We start from the raw sequence: 16,338 nt of genomic DNA, 5'->3' as shown, positions 1-16,338 counted from the left end.
AGGGTGCCTGTTTATAAAGTTCTGCTTTACATTCTATTTGTTATAATAATGAAGTTATCCTTACACATCACCATATTAAAGAAGTAGAAGTACATATCATAATAGAAATATTAAGTGAAAGAAAGGTCATAGTGTAATTTATCTTGGTTGAAGTGAAAATGAAAGTGTCTTTGTATGATTACTTAGGGTATTAGGTAAACAACTCTTTTAAACATTTGCAAAAACCATTGAGAGGTTTTAAAATGTTGGACACTTGCCATAATGTTGTAATGTCAGACTTTCTATGTATCTGATGTTTATGCCCTTCCTTTAAGATAAAGAAATATATTCAGGTAAGTTAAGATTCAAAATTAAAAGAACAGTGTCCGTTCTGATAAGCTTACAATTACTTTTTAATCAACTAATTGATGATCATGCCCTTCCCAAGCAATTCAAACTGGTCTTTCCTGGAGTGATAAAATTTCCGTAAACTATGAAGGTAAAACAGTAGTGCAGTTTTATAAAATACTGTTCCGTTAAAGTCTAGGTTAAGAAAAAAGAGGAATTGAGAGAGAAGGTGAGTTCTGATGACTGACTTTGAGGAACAGATCAGGTGTCACATGTCACCATGTCAGTTCCCTCCTCATAACCCTTCATTAGCCCCCCATTGGCCATCAGATAAGGCTCAAAGTCTTTAGCTGGCCTTGCAAGGCCCCTCCTCACCTTCTGGAATGTCTTATCCTTGTAACTCTACGTCTTTTACGTGATGCTTTGGTGGCAGCAGACGCTCATCTTATGTTAAGCTCTGTGGCTTTTTTCTTGAGGGCCTTTGTTCATGCTGGTCTCTCTACCTAGAATGGATATTCCTCTCTTCTTGGCTGGCTCCATCTTCTTTTCTAGTTTGCCTTCCCCTCCACTGCACCATCCCACCAAGCAGTGTCAGGTGTCACCCCACTTGAGAATTCCCACAAGAAACTATATATGTCTGTTTCTAGCTGCCTATCTAGATAGATAATGCATTCTGCTCTAGTTTTAGGATTGTCTCTGTGTGTCTGATGCCTTGAATAGCCATTCCCTGAGGTGGGCACTCTGTATTATTCATTTTTCTGGCTGCTCAGAAAGTGTTAAAGTGGTAGGCGTTTTGAGCTTTAAGTTAAGGGGGAAAAAGGAAGGTAGATTTTTCAGATCTCTTCTTTCCATTTCCACAGCCACTGCCCTAGAGCAGCTCTCATACACTGCACTGGACACGTTGCACAACCTCCCGACTGGCTTTTCCCTCTCTCCTTTTCTCACCTTTCAGCTCCATCCTGCATCTCTTTTTCATGCTGCTGCTGTGGTTCCCTTTCTAAATCTCAAATTTGATTCTGTGCTCTTCAGCTTCCCAGTGGTCTCCTTTTAATAGTTCCCGGTCGATCTGAGGAGAAAGACAAAACTCTTTAACAGTCTTTGCTTCAGCTACACTGAACTTCTGTCAGTTCCCAAGCTTGTGGGTGTATTGGTCTCCCTGACCTGAGGACTCTCCGCCCTTGCCTGACCCCCATCCCTTTACCTATATGATTTCTGACCAACCTCAGGTTTCAACTTCAGAGCCTTCCCTGACTTCTCTCGCTTCCCCAAGACAAGTTTAAGTGTCCCTCTTCTGTGCTCACCTAACACTCTATACTAACCCATAGCATGGCTTTTGTCAGACACACTTTGAATGTACCTGTCAGCAGCTCTGTATCCCACTTTACCCCGTGAACTCTATTAATACTAGTGGCAGCAGGGGGAAGTAGTGGTACTAAGCATTTACTGAGCACTTGTACTTGATATAGATGCCAGGCACTGTGCAAAATGCTTTTCATGCCTTAGCTGCCTCTGTCCTCTCCAGCACTCTATGTTCAGGTAAAGAGTAAGGTGACTATCACCTTATTTTACCAACGAGGAAAATAAGTCAAAGAGATTAAATACCTTCCCAAGTCAAAGAGTTAGTATATAGCCAGCCCGGGATTCTTATTCAGGTCTCTCTGACCAGGTCCTGGCCCTAACCATTGCATTATGCTGCCTCCATATTTTTATGGTTTACCATGTATTCCTGGTGCCACAGGAACCTGATTGGCATGCTGTAGGCATTTAGTAAATAACAGTTGAATGAATGAATGATCGGTAAATCCAATAAGTAAGAAAGATTTGAAGGTGGGGTTTGGAGTGTCAGTTAATTCATCTTCATAGCAGTGTTTAATGAGCAAAGTCCTAATGGGTTGATGACTGTTTTAAAACTTGGAAAAGACATAGAAGAAGCAATGGATGCTTAGGTCAGAAAATGACTCTTAGGAGAAGAAGGGTGATAGTATATACAAAAAAGATCCATATGGTCAGAGGTGCTACTTTACTGACAAATTTATTGTCACCAATGATAAACTGATATTCAATCATGAAAACTCCTTACTGTCCTACTTTTAAAATCTTGTGAATCTGATATTTATGGCTAAAATAGGTGAAGAAAAGGTTAAAGATTTAGCAATGAAGAGTGTTAAACCTCTGTTTTACTGGTGTCTCTTCATGGAACATTGGCCAAATAGAAGAGTTTGCCTTTGGTACTTCTTCCACATTTATCCCTAGGTATTCAGATCAGACAGATAGTCATAATAGCCATTTTTTGAGACAACTTTCTGGGATAAATAAAGAAAAAATTATTTGTTAGCTAACATGGGGAACAAGCAGTCCGTGGATAAATAATTTTATTTTTACAGAATAATCTGTTCACTTTTGGCCTGGACTCAATTAGTAAGCATTTTACATGGCAGTTGTTTTATGGAATCTATCATTTCATGCTATCTCCTTTCTAACAAAACCAATAAACTCTAAACATGGGGCCATCTTCATCCAGGAACATTTCATACTACTGAAGCTGAAGCAAGTCCTCAGAGTTTGACTCAGATATATGCATTGCCTGAAATTCCTCGAGATCAAAATGCTGCAGAATCATGGGAAACCTTAGAAGCGGTATGTTAAAAATTATTTTCCTTTTGGTTGCTATGAGGCATAAAAGTAAGTAACTTTTTTTCTCTCTCTTTTTAAGGATTTAATTGAACTTAGCCAATTGGTCACTGATTTCTCTCTCCTAGTGAATGTAAGTATATAATTGTTTTTTGTTCAGAGTTATTAAGATTATTAGAATTTTTATCAATCACTAAATTTTTTATTATAATGTTAACTAGAAATTTTAGTTTTTAAGATTGGTATTGAATCATGAATAAAAGTCTAATTCTCCTCACATTCCAGATCAATGCAGTGACCATTATTAAACTTTCATTATGTGAAAGGCACTGCATTAGATACTTGGCATAGGGGGTCTGACAAGGTTGGATACAGGAATAAATGCAGCTTGTTGTCTGCCGTCAAGGATTCTCCAGTGGGTGGAGATAGACTTGAACCCCCAGAACTGAAATTTCAAGAATAATTGTTAAATGTAAAAATAAGATGTGAAAAGAAGTACTATCAGCTCCTAGGAACAGCATCTAATTCCAGGGGGCGGTGGGGAGGGAGAGGGGAGGGCTTGGAGGGCCTAGCATTTAACATAGCTCCACACTGATAGGTAGCATTAACTTAAGCCCTGAAAAATGAGTAAAATGTCCACAAATTGGAGTGAGGGGGTCCATTTCAGAGCAGTGAACAAAGACATGGAGTAGAGAAGTGTGCGGCCTACTCAGGAATAACAAGTACTAGTAACCAAAGCATAAGGTGTCTGGGCAGGTGAGGTGGGGGAGGGCCAGATCACAGCACATTGAGTGCCATGCTAAAGAACTTGAACTTCACTTGATAGATACTAGGGCACCAGTATAGATTTCTGAGCCTGGTAGAGTGGCACAGTCCAGGCTGGACTCCACAAAATGACAGTTAGTGTTAAAATTATCTAGGAAGGGGGATTCTAGGCAGGAGGGCTGGTCAGGGATCAGTTGCGAGAGTTTCACCTAGAGCAGTAGCAATAGCAGTCGAAAGGGAACTGCCTTCAGTGGAAATTGGTCGCCAAGGAAGATGGGGTTGTCAAAGATGAGGACAGTGAGGCTTTATTCTGTGCTCAGATCCCAGTGATACTACTAATATAGACTAGGTTGCACAGAGTGAGGAAGATAGAATGTATTTCCTATCATTATTTTTCTAAACTGTTCTTATTTTCCCTTCTCAGGAATTATGGGAAGGTGGAGTATATGAGCATATTGCATGTGTGTGTGTGCACAGGCGAGTTTGTGTGCACAGGGTCAAGCCTGTTTCTGCCATCTAGGTTTATTTCTTTGTTCCTGATCAAACCATGATTTGGGGGTTGTACACTTTGAGTTATTTTTTCCCTGAGATCTGGCTTTAAATTATAAGAAGGTCCTAGATCATATAATCTCAGAATTGGAATTGAAAAGGACTTGATTAAAAACAAATAAAAAATATATTAAAAAAAGAGGACTTGAAAGGCTGTATTAATCTAATCCCCCTACTTTGCCCTAATTGCCCTAGTAGATGGTCTTTTAGCCTCTTTTTGAACAATTATAGTGCAGGGATACTTGGTACTTCAACCATTCCATTCAGAGGCTCTAGTTCTAAAAAATTCTTCATATGAAGTAAATCCACTAATACTTTTGCCTTCTGTAGTGACATACTGAAAAAATCTTGTTTTTTCCATATATAAGTTTTCTCAGGGCTTTGAGACCGTTGTCATCCTCTCTCAGCTTACTCCAACCCACCATATTTTCTTCTCTAAGAACCGTTGAGTCTTTTATGTCTTCCATCTGCAATATTTCTAGGCTTCTCCCTTATTCTACCTATGTTCTAGTTTGTAGATATTTTCTTGAAATATGTTGCCTAAAATTGAATGCACTAAATTGTTTGAAGCACTTTCCTTTTCTGATGCAAACAAGTCAGAATAAGCAAAATGTTTGAAGTCTCTAGATGAGGTATCTGTACAGTCTATTAATAGATTTGCTTATAGAAGGGAATAATACAGCAGAATCCCAAATTATATGTTTTTTTTTAAAATCAGGCTTTATTCAGTTGTAACTAATAATCTCTGAATCTAATGCAATTTGTAGAATTTATACATGTATAGTTACAAATACATGCATTTGTCAAAAAGTCATTGATCTGTACTTAAAGTGGGTGAGTTTTTATGTATATGAATTATACTTAAAGAAAATTTATTTAAAAAGCAAACTAAGCATGTATAAAGTTCTTCCTACTCAAGACAAATCCAGTTGCCTTCAGTGGAGTAGGCACATGAAATGAAAATTAAGGGTTTGTAGCTATTTACTGTTATATGTCCAATTGGGTTACATAGGCAGCTGTTAACTCCTAATCTAAGGAAGATTCATGCAGGAAGAGTCTGGCTAAAGCTGTAGTGCTATACAAATGTCCTATTTATAATAATGTGTAAAGACATGAGACAGATTGCTGTTAGGCAAAAGCTCAAAGAGAATCCCTGACTATTATTTCCAGGGGACTGAGTTCTCATGACCACATGGCCAAGGACTCACAGAAGCTCCATTTAGGCACAGAATGACTTGGGAACATAACCAGAATGACCACATCCTCTCATTATCATCACATGGACATGATAGTATCTGGTCAAATTAGCCATGGATTTATGGAGCACTTTCTATGTGCATAGAACTGTGCTAAGCTCAATGAGAATAGAGAATAATATAAAAGGTAGAAACTACAAAGTCATTGAGAGGCCAAGATATGGTCCAATAAATGTTAATAAATTAATATCTACTATCTGCCATGCTCCAGTTTTCTTCAAGCTCTGTCATTCAAATTTCCTCTTCCCTTCTTGTTACTTTGGAATCAGCCCAATTCCTAGTCAATGGGAATTTAAAGAACCCTGGGCCAGTAGCTCAGCCGCATGTCACTCTTTTGCCCTATTCTCTGTGCTTTTGTAATCAGTTTTATTCTGAATGCATAAAACCCAGGAATCAGATCAGATTCCTCCATTTATGTGACCTTCAGGATGTCATTTGACAACATTGAGCCTCATAAATTTGATGGGAGAATTAAATGTCTATTCTTTCCCACCTCCTTCCTTTCTAGGGACCCCAACTGCATTCCTGTTTTTGTCTTTCATTCGATTTCCTCTTTGGCTCCTTGTTTGGAATTCCACTTTTGCCACCACCTTTACCCTTTAGGCATTTTAAGACAGGAGTTCCTTCTGGCCCTTTCCTACTGTGGAATCCCCTGATGCCAACATCCCACTGACCAGGGCCACTGTAACCCTGTACTCTGCCTCTATATCATAGTGTTGGCATGTCTGCTTCTGGGCTTCTCTGTGTATGAGATAGTGAATAATTAAGGAGAAGAGATTACAAACCCTAGGGGTTCAAAACCAGAATAACTAGATGTGAACTGGATTGGTCAAGATCTAAGACTAGAGCTTAGCCTTGAAGCTTGGCTGGAAATGAGAGTCAAGAATAAAGGAAAATACCGAGAGCTTTGACTGTATCTTCTTTCAGACCCTCATAGCCTTCAAGCACATCAACAGAACTGCACAACTACAGCAAACCCTCCAAGGGAGGGCGTTGTTAGTGATGGGAATGGATTTGGGGGCTAGATCCTTTGAATGTATTACTATTGCTTGATAGAGGGGATGCTGGGCCTACAAGTGTCCACAGAAAGCTTTCAAGGAAAAGCTACTTCTTCATTAGTTTTGAATTCAATGGCCCAAATTGCATTCTGCTTGGCAGGTATTAACTTAATGAACCACATTTTCTTCAGAATCTTAGCTGGTCCTATACCCGCTCATTAAGTTTCAGTCATATTTTTCAGGCTAATAGGAGGACCTAATTCAATATTTCTTAAAATGAAATCCCTAGATATATTCTTAAAGACTTCTCCTTCAGAGGGGGCTATGTACATTGCTCTAGTTTGAGAACTACCACACAGTCTCTCATAAAGGTTTAACTCATTGTTAAAGGGATGCTGAGAAAATACAAGAGGTGCCAAAGTATAAAATGTCAGGAAAGGAGTTTGAAGAAGGTCACATCAGGGAGGCCCAGGAAAATGAAAAGGAACATAAGCAAAGCAGGAGCACAAGGGTGGTCAGTAGCTCGAGGGTAGGAGGCTCCTGAGCAACTGCTCCTATCAGGAGCTTGTTCCGCGGGCTAGGGCTAGGTGGTGTGTGCTTGGTCTGGCCCTACACAAAGAGTCCAGGGCACGGTGGACAGGCAGCGACCAGATTCGGCACTGACTGGAGTCTAGGTCAGCGTTCTGCTGACCCCAGTTCACTGCCTAACTACTCATGGCAGGTGTCCTTGAGTCCTCCTTACTCAAGAAACAGAATTGGAAGGAATGGGCAGGGTTTGAGGGTTCAAAGCAAGCAGAGGAAAAGGAAGAGAAAGGCAGCTCTGCCAAGTCGAGGCTTGGCTGTGCCCAGGGCAGGCGCTGCCCACCTCTGCCTTCCCTCATGCCCAAGTTTAAGCGTGCTTCCTGGGGCAGGTGGATAAGTGCCAGCAGGTGGGGCTGCTGCCCAGGCTGAGACAGGCCCCATCCAGGGCTGGGGATGCGGTGAAGGGGGAGTGTTACTGTCCACCTGATCAGTGCTCCTAGGCTTGCTTTTGTCTCTGGGCCCTTTCTCCCATTATTTCTAAGGATTTTTTCTAAAAACTCTCAAAATTACCTAAAATGTTCACTTTAATAATAATTTTAAAAGTTCATAGAGCTGCAACATCCAAACCTCTTTAAAGAGGACTGTTAAAAAATATTTCCCTGAAGCCTTGAGTATGTGAATGGTAATAATCCTGGGAGCCCTCCCCCCCTTGGCTGGGATTGTTTTGGCGCTGAGGGAAGGGAACGTTGTTGGCTCTTATCTATCCCTCAGTTCATCAAAAGTTGAAAGTGTTGGGGTGTGTCCCAGAGAGAAACAATGATAGGGTGTCAGAAATCCAGACAAGTTGGATGTTATTAGTGCTCATTCATATACTTCTATGGGTCAGAAAAAGAAAGCTAGCATTAAAGAAGTGTTATTGTCTGAAGCAAATAAAATTGGAATTATTGAATGCTAGGCGAGAGCTAGCGTTTTAGTGCCCTAGAATTTTCAGTCATCTTCAGGACAAAGTTTAATATATTATTTTGAAAGGAAAGATGGGAGTTACTGCTTTCTTGGGAAGATCAGAGTGAGTTTTTCTCTTTTTCCCCTCATATTTTTCAGGCGTCTGCTCATTTTATCCAAACTTCAACTCTTTGAGGTATAAGTATCATTATCCTCATTTGGACAGATGAGAAAACTGACACCAAGAGAACCTGTGTATTTGTCAGAGGGCAATCATGCATTTCAGGATGAAAGTTAAATTATTTCACAGTCATTCTGGAGGTGGCTTAGAGATGGGGTGAAAGAGCCTCTCTTCTTTTTTCTGTGCAGGAAAAATGCACACAATGGTCTACATATTGATTGTGACATGATTACATGGGTTTATACAATTGTCAAAGCTCATCACACTGTGCACTTAAAATGCATGTAAAATATTACATGTAAATCCTGTCAAAATACAGGTGCTTTAAAAATGGGACTCTGCTCCTGTGGGAGAGAAGTAATGATTTCCTGTTCCTGGAGGTATTTGGGCAGAGGTCCTGTGACAACTCTCAGAAATGATGTGGTGTTAATTCACACATCTGCAGAGAACACTGTATGCAATGACCAAACATTCCCTCTGCCCGAGGTTCCATGATGCCCATGTTCTGTTGTGTTTATGCAGGTGTTACCATTTTATGTAGAATGCTTAATTAATAGATTTGACCTGAAACATTTCAACTTGTCATAATTTTAAAGTGTATTAAATGTACAGGTGTAAAAACCCAGGACAGCAAATCCATTTACTGCTACCTCCTGCATATCACTAGTGGAAAGAGTTCGTGGCTGATCAGACCATGTTATATTCTCATTCCTAAAACATAACAGTTTGTATTGAATAGCTCAAAGGCATTTTACTCCTAAGATAAATTTGCCTCTTTTACTCTGAATCTTCAAAGAAGTTAGGTTTTTCCCGTTTGATTTTGGTTTTTGTTTTTTTTTTCTCCCATTATGACATGTAAATGCTTATTTGGATTCTTTTCTCCTGGAAAGTAGAATCACTTGGAGAATAAAATGTTTTTATGTTTGAATGAATTTTAGTATGAGATGCTTTGTGCTATGGAGGTGCCACCCTTTTGTTACCTAATAATTAAGGCCCCCTCTTTTTTTTTCATAGAAGGGAGTTTGTACATTCGGCATGGTTTATCAGATGCTATTAATGAACCACTATTAAGACTGCAAGGCTGCAGTACATGGGCCATGATTACAGGAATTAAAATAGTGTGTACTGGCTGACTGCTGCTCCCAGCAGGCCTGTGCCCTCATAATTCCTTTGCATCTAGTCCCAGCAGGAGAAGATTGACAGCATTGAAGACCATGTCAACAGTGCTGCTGTGAATGTTGAAGAGGGAACCAAAAACTTGGGGAAGGTAAGATTCCTCTCCTGCTGACAAATCAATGGTACTCTGGCTCCCAGGAATCTCTAGTATTAACCCAATTGATCTGCTCTCTTTAATGTTGAGGGAACCAGCAATTAAGGAAATAAGGAAGAAATGACACGTAGGTAGTGCAGGAAATCAATGGCTGTCGTACCATTCTACTCCAAGATTCATTCTGTCAGGAGAGAATTTTTTTCAAAGAGAGACCAAACCAAATGCCCACTCTGAGGCATTTGGCATTACAAGAGAACATTTGCAGAGGTTTGGGGAGAAAAAGAGGGTTTGCCAGAATCCAGGAGGAGCAGACATGTCAGGACATGGCACACGTGTGAAGTAGGACCATCTTTTTTCCACAGAGTATGGTCTTTAATCCCAGGTACACAGTACAGAATCGCCTCTGTGTAGCATAAAAGCTTTGGGAGGAACCTGTGGCCACTGACGTAGTTAATAGTCAGGTAGATAGTTTGTGGATTGATGGCTTTGCAAGTGAAGTCCATTTGTAGTGGCCTACTCTTTGTGGCTCATTTTCTAGGTTTTAAGATGTGGCATCATTGTAGTACCTGTGGAATACTTCCTTTTCCCCACAAGTACAATCTCTCAGGTTAATTATGTACCAGGAGTTAAAGAGGCATTGCCAAGAGTAATGAGAGGAAAATGCACATCACCACAGGCAGATATTCTCAACTCAATTTCTAAATTGAATTTTTTTTTACAGGCTGCAAAATACAAGCTGGCAGCTCTGCCTGTGGCAGGTGCACTCATCGGAGGAGTGGTGGGGGGTCCGATTGGCCTCCTTGCAGGCTTCAAAGTGGCAGGAATTGCAGCTGCACTTGGTGGTGGGGTGTTGGGCTTCACAGGTGGAAAACTGATACAAAGAAAGAGACAGAAAATGATGGAGAAGCTCACTTCCAGCTGTCCAGATCTTCCCAGCCAAAGGGACAAAAAGTGCAGTTAGACTCAAACTGCAGCATTATGCATCCTAATGCTGACTTCTGTTGCTGCTGCTGGACTCTCAGTCACTTTCGGAACCAGGCTATCTCAAGGTGGTAGTTGTAGGTACTTGAGTGCGATTGAACTGTGATAAGTGGATACATTTTGTGGAGGTACTAGTGTCAGGTAAAGTAAAGTTTAAAGGCTGCCAAGAAGTAAATTTTCTGCCAGGACATGTGAAAACTGAACCCCTTAGTCTAAGAAGGACATGGCTGTGAGGAAATGTTGGGCTGTGGCAGAGGGATTTCTTCCATAACTCTGAATTGCAGACCCTTATCAGTAGGGAAATGAGGGGCTAGCAAGATGGGCTACATGATGTGGGGTGTATTTGGTGAGTCCTCTTGTAGGTTGGTCCAACTACATTTTTCAGTGAAGGAAATGAATAGTGCAGGACATTGCAAAGTGAGAGCCAGCTTCTCTTCCAAGTAGCTTCATTTGTGACAGTGGCTTCTTTTTGAACTCTTCCTTCACTGCTCCTTAAGTAGAGAACACTGAATCTCAAGTGGTAGGAGGCTTATTAAGCTAGTCACCCAGCTCCTTCTGTCAGCCTGTCTCAGAGCACCTCAGAGTTCTAGCGCCCTTTGCTTCTCTCCTTTGTTATTTTAAAAAGTCCTTTGGTTTGCGGGGTGGAACCATGCCTAATGAGGACTTTCCTCATAATCCGCCTTTTTTTACTGTCTCCTATCTCTGTTCATCCTTTCAGTAACCTCTAGGTTAAAAAAACCCCCAGTCCTTCCAGCACTGTTAGCATTTAGCTGCGCCTCGAGCAGGGGCTAAGAGGAGATTCAGTTCCTGGGGCACCTCCAGTTTCCAGCGGCCGAGAGACCTGCCGCACAAGGAGACTCTGGCCTGGTCGTCTTCTCACGGGCCTCGGGTAGGGCCGATAGCCTGCCTTCTACCTCACTCCGGGTACTCCCATCCTTTTCCCGGCCTCTGCTGTCTTCCTGTGCTCCTTCACCCTTCACAGCTGCCACATCTTCTCCCGAATGGCATTCATACTTAACCTTTTCTCACATTCAAGACAAAGATGGTAAAGGCCCAGGGCTGGACTTGGGCTAATGGAGGATTCGTCGTGCTAGTCTCAACACATGGGGGGTCCAGTCCAGCTTACTGTCTATCTCAAATAGCAAAAAGATTTTAAATTTAGGCGAAAAAGAAAAAGAATGCAAGATTACAGGCAGCTTCACCTTCTGCCCCCATCATTTAAATAGGAAGGAACCACTCATTGCCCTCCTTTCCTCTTCTCTGAGGACAGACGAATGGGCACCCGTACCTCAAGAGCTGTGTCTCTCCCCAGGATAGACAGGTCATCAGGGGCAGGGACAGGGGGCGGGTGAATGGCTTATCATCTCTGCCTTGCTGAGTTTATTTTTAATAACTTTTATTGATTGCTACCTTTTACTTCTGTGTCAAATCTAAAGAGACCTTTCTCATTTTTACTTTTTGAATCTCACCAATGAATTCCAATGAAAGAAAGCAGCATTCTTGCTATTAGTAAATAATTGGAAAGTATCTAGTATTGTTATCTGCTGGCTTGCACCTCTAATATCTACCAAGAAGGTAATCATATGAATAAGTGTCAGATTCTAATCCAGTGTTTGATACTGAATACTGTAAGGCTGGGATAATTATTTTTGAACTCTACTTTATTACTGTTTTCTGATTCTGGATGTCCCTTTCATGCAAGGTATTCAAATTTAGGTGATCAGCAGAATAGCTCAGGTTGCTTCTTTAAAATGAGATTCTAAAACTCAGTCCCATGGGTGATTCTGGTGTAGCCAACCCAGCCTGTTCAACCAAAGTTAAACACTTAAGATAATAGTTCCAACAAAGTTCAGTTGTTTAATTCCATGCTTTCCTGTATTCTGCCCTTCAGCGTGGCCCAATATTGAGCACTGCATATTTCCCCCTCTGCCAACCCTTAACTGGCATGCATTTGGCCCATCATCTCAGCAGCACTGGAGACCCACTGTATTTCCAGGCTGACTTTATACCAGGATCTGAAGGAGAGTGAGGAGGCCTGTGATGGGAGCTCACACAGTGTTGGGCGTCTCTCACATTTGCCGGGACAGTGTAGAACACTGCTGTGTGTTCACGGAGACCTTTTACCGAGCCAGTGTGGAACGCTGCTGTGTGTTCACGGAGGACCTTTGAGTTTTATGGCTCCTCAGGTTTAGACTATTGCTCTAGCAGTCTTCACACTTAGGCAAGTTACAGTCCTTTAAAAAGCCCTTGGAACTGGAATTTATTTAGAAATTTTATCAGATTTCCCTGTAATAGACTGTAATAGCCAACTTTTTGTAGAAATTGCTAGAAGTTTTAAATCAACTATGAATGATATTCCTATAAAATATAAAGTGCTTAGAAGTATAAATTAGCCAGTACAACAGAGTCCAATCTCAAAATTGAATTGAATGTCCTACAGTATCAGATTAAATTGATCTTTTCCATTCATATCTTTTTACTGTAACAGGAAAAAGTAAGGAAAACTTTGATTCAGGCCTTAAAATTTATAGGGGCTCATTTGGCCCTAAAGGTTGCACTCCTCAGAACTTCTCTGATCTAATAATCCAAGGATTTCTTTGTAGAGCAGAGACTTCTAAACTTTGTGATCTGTAACCCACAGTAAAAATATTTACATCAGAATTCAACATATACATAATGGTATTTGCCATTATGTGCAGGGCATGCTGTTCCATTTTGTTAAGTTCTCTTTCAGTTTTTAGGATATGTTGGTTGCAGCCCACTAAACTGATTCCATAATATACCAGTGGGTTGCAACCCTTATACAGGAACTGATATTTACTGGATAGCTTCTCTTACTAGACCATCATGAGGCATTTTATAGATAAGGAAACTGAGTCTCAAAGAGGCTCAGTCATTTGAGGGGTTTTTCAGCTCCAGAGGCATGAAGCTAGGACATTAACTAGGTCTTCTGAACGACAGAGGCTGTCCTTTCTCTTATGCTGTGCTGCCTCTCTACACAAAACCGAGGTGGGCCATTCACCTGCTCCACCCACCCCCTCCTGTGAGGCAGGCTTCTGCTTCCTTTGAAATTACACCGGCCAGTTATCCACACTCGGTTTTTATCTTCTCATTCTTTACTGAGCGTCTCAGTGTCCAGCAGCCTCAAAGTTTTTAATGGTTGCTAGATCTAGAAGTACCTAATCCAGAATTTGATGTGGACTCTCAGCTTAAAAGTGTTCCCAGCCCATCCACACATCCTACAGATCTTGTTCTATTCATGGGTTATACAGTGCTTTTTATTCTTGCTGGTTATTCTCCTTTAACATAGTGCCCTAGGGAAGCCAAGTACTTGCTGTGATGACGCTAGGAACATTTTTGAAATTTTCCTTTTGGAATTGCCTCCAGTGACATTTTGCAAACCACATAAGAAAAGCCATCTCAGTTTTTATCCATCTCCGACTCCATCTGTCCTTGTGGCCTCAGCTCTCATCTTCCTCAGCTCTGCTTTCCTTCTGCTGACTTAGTGCTCCTGCCCACCTTGGCTGGAGCCCAGAGAGGGCTTGTGCTGCTCTGGTGTTGGGCTGCCTGGACCTGGCCAGGGGCCCTGGAGCAAGCACATGGTGTGGTGCTGAGGCCGAGTGCTGCACTGCGCTGCACCGTGAAAGGAAGCGTGTGCGAGTCTGGGGGAAGGAGTCTGTGAAACGCGACAAAGTGCAGCGTGGCTGTGGCTCTCTCGGGTACTTCTGAGTGTTAAACCGTGTTCCTCAGCAATCAGAGGCCTAAAAAGGTAGGAGAACTTCCTCTCCAGGCTAAATTAATGTACAAAGGTCAGGTTCTGTGTTGGCTATTTTTTCTTTTTTTAACACTTCATTTTATTTCTAATAGTTGATTCTCACTGTATTCATTAATTTAAGGCCCTTTGACAGAGTAACTTCTTGGGTATTATAAACACTCACTGATAAAAGGTCCTCATAGTATTTCTTTGCTCCCCTCAAGGAAACTAGTTTATTGCGGGAGATAAGAAATACATGTGAGCAGTATTAACCAAAGAAATAAATTGAAATTAAAAATGTAAAAAGTGCAAAGATAAGTGATTTGTCCGAGATCACCAGGTAGCACAGGAGTAGGATTATAAATGAGGTCTAAGACAACCAAGCCCTCAAAGTAATTCAGCTAAGTTTTTGTCACAGCTTGTCAAGCTGCCTGCTAAGGCCGTTTCACACTGGCCTTAACATTCCACAGCAGGCAGTAGCTGGAGCGGAAGGAGCTTGGCAGGGAGGCGAGACTTGAGTTCTGGTTCTGCCTTTGTCTCTTGGAGGCAGCTCTTTCCTGTGGCAGCTGCCGTCTCCCATTTTGGCCGGGGGTTTCCCAGCCATAAACCCTAGTCATTGCCATCTGCTGCCCTCCAGTTTTCTCATCTCACTTCTCACCAGGCCGTCAGTTCTACTCTGAATGTCAGTTGCTTCCATCTCTAAATATTTTCATGCCATCACTCTACTAAGGGAGGATCCCTTACTTCATCCTCCCAACTGTAAGCCATTCCTCCTGTCACTACCACAAGAATGAGAACCAGGTCCATCTTATATTTTTCTGCTTAAGATTTTTCAGGGGCTCCCACTGAACCCCAGTAAGGGCAGATGCCTTAGGTTGGCATTCTGACCTTCTGCGTTCTGGTCCCAGCCTCATCTCTTCACATTCACTACTCACCCTCTGACAGTGCCACTAAAAATCAGATATTCCACAGGAACAACTTGAAGATTTTTCTTTGGCTAAAGTCAAACTGGTAATAAACTTTATGTTTTTCTAGGTTAAAATAATTTCTATAATACTTAATTTTCCAAAACTATATAGTCAGCGACAATTTCTTAAAGATCTTGAACATGCCTAAAGTAGTTTCTTAAGGAGAAGAAAGCTTTTCTCCTCCAAAAGAAAGAAATTGCATTCAGTTTCTTAACGTTCAGAACAATGTCAGTCTTGTCACCTGTGCATCTGATAGCCAAAGCATAAGGATTTTTCTTTGGCAGTATATTTACTCCAGCCTTGAATGGACCATTGTCCAGCTTCCATGAAAAACTTGGCTAATATTTGAGAAAGACAGTGAGCATTACAGGTTTTCCATACATTGCTCAAAGTATTTGAAATTATTTTCTTGTGTTAAAAATGGTTAATCACTAAAAACATGTCTACCTGGGCTTCTTTAATTAAGCCCACTAAAGGTGTTCTACATTTTATTTTTTAACTATGTGGTGTTAACAAGGGTCGGCATAAGAAAAGGCCTAATAATGGTGAGAATTTCTGCAAATTCTATATTGAATTCCTTGATTATCATGTTGTCAAGTGGTGCTTATATAGGGAAATATGCAATAAATTCATTCACTCAATGAATATTTAGTGGAATGCTTTTTATGTGTTAATTGCTGGGGCCATACACAGAAAAGTAACATCTGTAGAATCTACCCTTGTAAAACATTCAGACTAATGAACTCAGATACCTAAAGCAAGTAACTCCTTGCTCTGCAGTACAACATAGTAAGTACCCTAAAAGAGGAGTGAAGTAATAGGACGGCACAGAGAATGGGGGTGGGTGACTGCCTGCAAAAGGAGAAATAGGTCATATTTAAGCCAGACCCCAAAGAAGAGTTTGCCTGGTTGAAGACAGCCCACAACTTTCCAGCATCCTAGGAATTGCATGTTCAGAGGGTTCAAGGCACGACAGAGCCCAGTGTGCTTAGAGAAAACCAAGGAATTACATGTTGTTCTGAGTGGAGAGACTGTGTAAATGGAAATAGAGACTAGAGTGATCATATCTTTTGTCAAATTCTTTGTTTAAAAGAATCAGTGTATTGCTTTGCATAAGACTGTTATAACCCTGAGAATTCCCAAGTTGACTCTGTGACCAGGAAAGTTAGTAATAAAGCCTCATGTTTCCCTGGA

The 16,338-nt window shown here is 41.2% G+C and overlaps 1 protein-coding gene across 1 annotated transcript in view; it reads left to right on the top strand.

Moving 5' to 3' along the window:
* Positions 1 to 16,338, top strand: part of STX17 (syntaxin 17) — a 67,967-nt gene extending 51,629 nt beyond the window's left edge. Inside the window, exons 5-8 of the mRNA XM_004457491.4 lie at positions 2,849 to 2,964; positions 3,041 to 3,091; positions 9,352 to 9,438; positions 10,163 to 16,338. Of these exons, the coding sequence (XP_004457548.1) occupies positions 2,849 to 2,964; positions 3,041 to 3,091; positions 9,352 to 9,438; positions 10,163 to 10,402 (494 nt within the window). The 3' untranslated portion in view covers positions 10,403 to 16,338. The remainder of the gene's footprint in view (positions 1 to 2,848; positions 2,965 to 3,040; positions 3,092 to 9,351; positions 9,439 to 10,162) is intronic.

The sequence above is a fragment of the Dasypus novemcinctus genome, chromosome 8, assembly GCF_030445035.2.
Source record: "Dasypus novemcinctus isolate mDasNov1 chromosome 8, mDasNov1.1.hap2, whole genome shotgun sequence".
Classification (NCBI taxonomy): domain Eukaryota; kingdom Metazoa; phylum Chordata; class Mammalia; order Cingulata; family Dasypodidae; genus Dasypus; species Dasypus novemcinctus.
Note: the sequence above shows the minus strand (reverse complement) of the source record. Positions and strands in the feature narration are given on the sequence as shown.